Source organism: Rhipicephalus microplus, chromosome 4, assembly GCF_043290135.1.
Source record: "Rhipicephalus microplus isolate Deutch F79 chromosome 4, USDA_Rmic, whole genome shotgun sequence".
In the NCBI taxonomy this organism is placed as follows: Eukaryota; Metazoa; Arthropoda; class Arachnida; order Ixodida; family Ixodidae; genus Rhipicephalus; species Rhipicephalus microplus.
In genome coordinates, this window is record NC_134703.1 from 74,763,477 (window position 1) to 74,771,504 (window position 8,028).

An 8,028-nucleotide genomic window follows, 5' to 3' on the forward strand; every position below is an offset into this window, starting at 1 on the left:
TTTCATGTAATATCGGAGTAATAATGCGGGGTACAGTTGTGCATTGCCGTCTGGCGTCAGAACATGTGATTGTTATGATTTCATGGTTCAAAGCTGACCACCCACTACAAAAGACACGTTACTGCGCCTATGACCTTAAGGATACGTAGTGAGTGCATAGATGCTCGAAGAAATTTCACGCGCACAATTACACAGAACGCAGTCATTGCGAAAGCCTCACCGACATGAGCCACTTTCAACTTTATCGATTGGATTTTAGCAATCCACAATTTAAACTTCTCGAGTAACATCCTACAATAAAAAGTGTGTAAGTGGCTGAAGTACATGAAGTACGCACTAGGGACAGGATGTTAAACCAACACCCTCTAGAAAAATATAAAAAATCCGCCCCATCGTGTGATGTGACTCCGAGAGAGTTAAGGCCTTCATATTCTTCAAGAGGGTGTTGGTTCAACATTGGTCCTATGGCCCACATGTATTGGGAAAGGGTAGACTGGTCAGTTTAGCCCTCCCCCCGAATTTTCGAATAAAAGAAACCTCAACCACACAACATTAACGGAGTTCGCGATGATCGCATATTGATGTGCGGCTTGTTTTGCGCAGACGTGCGCGGGAACAGTGCATCGGGGACGAGAAAAACGAGGCCTACTGCATGACTGCACCACGTGCACACGCGGTGGGCGAGAAGCGGATCACGTTCCGAGGCGAAGAAGCGCCCATGTCTCCTACGTCCCGAGAAGCCTCCGCGATGAAAAAGGTCAGCGCAGTCTCCGGCCGGTCGGAAGACTACGACGCCATGATTCAAACGGTGTGGAAGAGAACTGGGGAGACAGATACACAATCCGAGTATCATACGCCACCGGACTCCTGCGACAAAGACCTCACTCTTACCAGAGTCCGGCTGCGATCTGCCAAGCCATCCAAGCAACAAGAAGCCTTGTTGCCCGACACGAATGACTACAGCGATTGCGACCTCTGGCTCTACAAGGACCATAAAGGACGTGTGCATGGACCCTTCTCTGGTGCCTGCATGTTCTCCTGGTTCGCCTCCGGCCACTTTCGCGTGTCGTTGCCCGTGAAACGCACCTGCGACCGAGACTTCCAACTGCTTGGCCAGCTCATGACTACCCTGGGTAGACTGCCGTTCGTCGCTGACCGGACCTCACCAAACGAACCAAGCTACAGCGCTGACAGACTGCAGGCGGCAGACACGACGCTGGCCGCACTGTCACCCGACCCTGGGAATAGAAAGTGGCCCTTGGATTGCAACAGCAAGCTTCTCAAAGACGGTCAGACTTCGTTAATAAATTCACAAGAAAAACCAGTGGAATCAATGAAAGTGGTACACCCGACTGTAGAAACAGCCCGAGTGGTTCTACCGGGCACGCGAGTTCACCGTGCCGAACGCCTCAAAGCTGAACGTGGATTTCGCGGCAATCCAGAACTGCTTGCCGAGGACACCAGCACGAAAGGAGGAGCCCAAGAAGTAGCGAAGCAGCACGAAGGAGCCCGGGGCGGCTTCGAAAAGTACCGAACAGCACGAAGCTTCGTGTCGGGGCTAGAAACGCAACCAGCCGAGTCAAAGAACGTGATCTGCCGCCGTACATCTACCGCTGTAGTCGACACTCCTGCTGCTCCAACGGCCTGCGCCAAAGTGTGCCTGAAAGTGCCGACAAAGCCTCAGTGCGGGTACGAATCGGGAGAGCCAGTTCGCACACCGGAGCCCGTCGACATCGAAAAGATGACGCGGTTCGCATCGCTCGGTGGCAAAGATTTCGCGAACGCCTCCCAGAACAAAACTAGGGACCAACATCAAGACCCAGCATGGATCCGACGAGCCGCCGCGGACCAGGATTTCACCCGCTGGTGTCACGACAGCCTTGGGAGACTCCCGTCATACGTCCACGTGCCAACTTTCTTCGAGCTGCTGAGGGAGGTCGACTCGAGCTCCGAAATCGAAGAGTATGTTTACCAACACTTCGGCAATGGAGAAGGGGCCTCGCGCTTCGCCCGTGAGTTCGTGCAGCGACGGTTGCAGTGGAAGCAGCTGACGGGCTGGAAGAGTCCTGCTGAGCTTTGCGAGGCTTCCGCCGGCGTTGACATGGCGCCGAAAGGCAAGAAGAAAGTGCAAAAGTTGAACGGCGACGCTCTAGGATTTGTAGTGGCGGGAAAAGCTTTCAAGAAAGCTTGAAGGATGTCATGAGCTGGCACACTGGACATGCTTTCTTCTTCCTCTTCCTTCTTTTTTTTGCTTGTGTAAAGCACACTGAAGAAATAAAGGGTTTACGGGAGTTTTTAGCTACTGGCGTAGTGCTTATACAACGGCACATAATTACCAAGGGTGTGTTTTAATACTCACCGTAGACCACTATACAGACAGTTACGCAGACGGCGGCCATCGAAAGTTCGATTGTAATTCTCACGTAGCCGGCAATTCAACAGCTTCACAGCTTAGCAGGCGCCCTTCCACGAAAAGAGCGCTTGCTTGGCGGACAGCGCGCTGAGAGCATTCGCACCAGCCGTCTAACTCAACCTAAAATTATTTTAACGAGTACGTGTAACGTTGGCCCATGGTAGCAAAGACCATGGTTTTTAGCACTATGGAGGCTTAGTCAAAAGTCGGGCTAGTTGGTTTTCACTCAACTTTAATTGTCTTTTACTGCTACAAACACATCTCGGACAGCAAAGAAGCACACACGTGCAGCGCTGCTTATTTCTCTCTAATCTCCTTTCTCTCGACAAGTATGAGCTCACAGAAATGTATACACGCACAAACTACTCAACATGGTAATTTTCATCAGCGAATCGCAGTTCGTTGAGCTACTCTACATTAACTGTTTACCATTTGCTGTTTGCAATCCAGCGCTTTGAAAACTTCTTTAAAAATGCAGTGAATAACATTGGAGATATTTTATATGTAAAGATTCGTGTCTTACATTATTCCTAATAAATATTTTATTCCACTTTTTATGGAGGACTGTGCTGGCTTTGAGACGCTGTAGATATACCGCCGCGATGGTACAGTGGCTATGAAGATCGGCGGCTGGTGACCCGAAAGGCCGTAAGTTTGGTATCGGCCGCAGCAGTCGCATTTCCATGAAGGTAAAACGATACAGGATCTTGTAGTGCGTGATGTCAGTGTACCTTAAAGAACACCAGGTGGTCGAAATTTCTGGGCTTCTTTCCGTGGACAACATTATAGCTTCGTGGATCGACATGCAAAAGCCCAGATATATTTAATAATAACTTAAAAAACAAAGAAATCCTTTACCAGCGAGCATTAGAATGAGGTTATTTTGGTGGTGCTTCTTGTTTTGTTGAGCACTTTTATGAACAAAGTGAAGTGATCGGCAGATAACGCATGCTTGATTATGTGTGTATATGCGTGCTATATACACCTTCTAGAACGATGACCTTGTAAATAAATAACCATAGTAATTTCGGGTGTTGAACTTACCAAAACGAACATATGAATATGAGAGATGCCGAGGTGGATATATGTTGAATACCGCTATTTTAAGAAATTGGAACAATTTTGTTACCCTAACCAAGGAGGGGGTTTCGCAGTGATGTGCAAACGCAGTCCGACGTGAGTCTTGGTTACGTGTTCACATCAGCTGCGTCATCGACGGTTAGTTGCACGTGCTGCACAGAAGCGACGTCGAGGAAAATGTCCTCCAGCTAATCCGACAGTGACTTCGGCGATTTGGATCACAGGCAGGACACAGAGTTCGCGAAACCGGCGAGCTGTGTTGGCTCAAGCTGATGTCCATTGCAATGGGGCTGGCTTACAAATGCCGTGCGACTAACGCTTATAAATCAGACCTAAATATTTCATTCGTGGTTTCGAGCTACAATATGTGGAAAACGTCAGCATTGCTGGCTAAGGGAACTAGAAAGAGCCGCTTTGCGGTGCTTTAAATACGAGTCACTACTCTTTTAACAACTTTTTAAAAACGGAAAACAAACTGAACGTCTTGAATTGCTGTTATCAAATTTGGCCTTGTTCGTTCATTGCAACAAACGTCTTCAAAACATGCGACCCGTTGCCGAGCAAAATAATTTGTTGATTCTTATGTATTTATATTGGAGCCAGCGAGAATTAACATTTTTTATATTTGTGGAGAATTTGACGAATGCTGCCTAATAAACGCCCCATAAAATGTTTTTAGGGGCGAAGCTCCTAAAGGCGTGGGTCTGGTCATCCCTCGTATGTATGTACGTGATGTAGAGGTGCTGAAAAAATTCAAAACGTATCGCAATAAGCTAAACGCCGACATACGCAAGGCTAAGAAGATTTATTATGAATGCCTATTCGCCAAGATTTATAATGATCCTCGTAAACTGTGGAATGAAGTGAATAACCTGGGACAATTTACCGAAAGTAAAGTGCGTATTAATGTCAAAGCCTTCTCCCAAGATATGAGCGACGAAGCAGCTATCACGGCTATGAACGAATATTTTGCCCATTCTGGTGATTATGTGCCTCTTTCAGGACATTGTACGCAAGAAAGGATTACCCGTAGAACGAGAGAGCCTAACACAATCAGTCTAAGTCCAGTGACACCTTCAGAGGTACACAGCTCGATAATTAGACTACGTAACAATGTCGCAAGAGGCGCTGATGACTTAAGTGCAGCGCCCTTGAAGCACGTTGCGGACCTTATATCGGAGCCCTTGGCTCATATTATTAATTGCATGTTAGTTTCTGGTATTTTCCCCTCAGAACTCAAGCTTGCGGGTGTATGTCCTGTGCACAAAGGCGGTGCTTTGAATGACATTTCTAATTATAGGCCTATCTCTGTTTTACCAGTGCTATCGAAGGTATTTGAGAGTGCCATAAATTGTAGACTAAGGAACTTTCTTTCAAAGTATCAAATAATAAACCCTGCTCAGTATGGTTTCCAGAAAGGAAAGTCCACTGAATTAGCCCTATTAAACGTAAAAGAGGTCATACTGAACAATTTTGAAAAAAGACTATATACAGTAGGACTGTTCCTTGACCTGAGGAAGGCTTTCGATAGCATAAAACATGACATTCTAGAAGAAAAATTATTTGACTATGGATTGCGTGGCGCTGCTCTTAAACTTATTACGAATTACTTATCTGATAGAAAACAATATGTTACACTCGGAAGCTTAGCGTCAGAAGCAACAGAACTTAAGCAAGGCGTTCCACAAGGTTCTATCTTAGGACCCTTGTTATTTATACTTTATATAGATGATATATGTAATATCCCATACACAGAAAAACTAGTCATGTACGCAGATGACACGAATGCCTTTTTCAGTGCTGATACAGTGGCCGATCTTCAAGTTACTGTAACTAATTATTTAAGACACCTGGAACTGTGGCTCCATGAAAACAAGCTTGACTTAAACGCAAGTAAAACAAAATATGTTATATTTAGGCCTCCTAATAAGCCATGCATTACACTGAATTTCTCCTTTCAGGGCACCACGCTGGAATGTGTTAAAACGCAAAAATTTCTAGGAGTATGGTTTGAGGAAAACATGTCATGGAACACACATATATCAAAACTTGTCTCTGAATTAGGTAAAACTGTTGGCTGCATGTATAAGTTATCAGACCTTGTACCATTATGGCTTAAAAAGGCTATATACTACGCCCATTTCTATTCTCGGTTATCTTACTGCGCACTAGTATGGGCAAAAACGTCTGCTCAGAACCTCAACAAACTAGAGACGTTACAGAAAAAGGTTCTTAGAATATTTGAAAAATTTTATGGGCTTCCTAGCGAACTACGTACTCATCAGCTCTTTATAAATCATGATCTTATTAAAGCAAGTGACCTTTACACATATAAACTAATACTTTATATTCAGAAAAACAAACTTCATCAGCATTCAATTGACAGCTCCTGTCGATACGCTCTCCGAAATCAACTAAGACCAGTTCCCTTTTCTCGCACACGTTACGGAGAATGCCTTCTACACCACCAGATACTAACAATATTGAACAAATTCTTAACCAGTATCGACTTCGAACTGCCTGAACGTATATTCAAGAAACATGTACGAAGTATGTCGTTACACGCATAGGAATTGCTCAAACAGCACTAGCTATCTTTCGTTATCATGTTTTTTACATGTTTTCTTTCCTTTTTGTATAAGAATTGTTGTTTTGCGCATGTGCATACAAGATTTATGCGACCTACGTGAAATTATGTGTGTATTTTGTTCACTAAAAGGAAAAAGTACTAAGCTCTCATTTTGTCTTATGCATGTACAGTGAATTACGCGATATTTTTGTAAAATGCCTGCTGCTCTGGAACGGGTTCTTGGGCTCTCTCAAGATGTCTCCGACATCTTTTCGCCTAAGGACCTCCGACTTGATGTTGTTGGAAATAAACTTGACTTGACTTGACTTGACTTGACTTGATACCTACAGTTCCACCTTTGCCAACTGCCCACTACTTCGTCCTTACAAACATCCCACTACGCCCCATCACCGATCCGGCACTTCACCGACCATATAGAAAATAGCGTTTAGAAGTAGCCAATGTGAAATGCAAAATGGTCGTGTAGTTATATCCAGGTGCGTGTAAGAACCATGGATTGTCCCACTGTGTCCGTTCCTTGTTTGTACGTAACTGCCTATAGTTACACATTTGCATACTGCCCACTACTTCGTCCTTGCATACATCTCACTACGCCCCAGCACCAATCCACCACTTCACTGACCATAAAGCCGTTATAGTGAAAGGGGAACAGAAGCGACCACTAACAACTAATAAAATTTCTTGTATAAATATATACAGTGTTTGTCACGTCTTTGATGATGTAGTGGCCTACTATCACGGATGGTTCACGGTTTAGCGAGGAAACCCTGCAGCGCTTCGCCCCATTCATCATCATTCACTCCGTGGATATGCTGTGATTTTTCTTTTCACACATGAAACATCCCTCTGAACAACATTTACCTTTTCGCAATCATTGTTTTCGTCATGAGCTAAATTTATGGCCATAAATGTTTATACGTGTACGAGAATTGGACTTAGTTTAGCCGAAAACAAAGCTTAATTCCCGCAGTGACCACTTTTCGACGTTTGCGTGCATGTTCGTTAATGAAGCAGCGGTGAACAGACAGCAGCAGAAGTGTTCACTTGATATGCACGCCCCATGACTGCTCCCTGCTACTTCGAACCGTTGCTTAACACAACCACCCTTCGCTGAATGTCATACCACAAAGACCAAAGTTTTTGCCAGCACAGAAACAAATTCGCAGCAAAATAAGATAAACGTCTGCTACATGCCTCCCAGATAATTTGTAATTACGCGTAATCAAGTTCTGTGCGGGAGCTTGGCAAATTGAAGAAACAAGAAAAGAAAGCCATTTATTATTTTTTTTGCTTCCTCAAAGGAAGGCGTTCCACTCCGAGAAGAGAAAAAAACAACAACAAATGAGTGACTAGATATACAGCAAGTAGCAAATAGAACAGTAATTTCCTCAATAATAAAAAAAATACAAGTTTCCTTCAGGCATCAGTAGTCTTTATTCGGTGGGCTGCCTTCTATACCAGTCCTCTCCTGAAAACACACTTAGATGAGTGGTCACGTTTCCTCGAGTTTCATGGCCCGGTTATCGTGTTATCCGCACACAATAAATCGCATTAACCGCACGTGCCGCTGTTACAGGAGAGGCCTCGTAGAAGCACGCACGAGAGGCGAATTTACGTCTTCTTGTCTCTATGTTTGTGCTGCACTGATGAGACTCCTTGTGAAGTGTTATTCGAGCAGAAAGCCTGCCCTTTTTGCGACGGCAAAGCAATTAGAGAAATATTACCTAAAATCAATTAACCGGGCCAAGAAACAAAAAAAAAATGTCGCAGAAAGAACAGATGGTCAGGGCCGATGCAATAAAGAAAAGACACCTTTTCGGACGAATGTTCAGGAGGAAGAGTTTAGGATTTCTCGTGTAATTATACTGCTCCCCTGAATTAGGTATGCCAGGGTAATACAAAATTGTAGCTCGATAAGTTTGAAGACAACAACCAATAATGGGTA

General features: G+C 44.5%; 1 protein-coding gene across 1 annotated transcript; it reads left to right on the forward strand.

The window, feature by feature from the left end:
- The first annotated feature begins 652 nt into the window (after positions 1–652).
- On the forward strand, positions 653–2,203 carry LOC142814374 (uncharacterized). The gene has a single exon (XM_075893102.1). The coding sequence runs from the start codon at positions 653–655 to the stop codon at positions 2,189–2,191; it is 1,539 nt and encodes a 512-aa protein (XP_075749217.1). The 3' UTR covers positions 2,192–2,203.
- Positions 2,204–8,028: the final 5,825 nt, after the last annotated feature.

Bases quoted from the DNA above. Each gene is read 5' to 3' on its own strand.
- LOC142814374 (XM_075893102.1), top strand. From the start codon at position 653: ATGACTGCACCACGTGCACACGCGGTGGGCGAGAAGCGGATCACGTTC.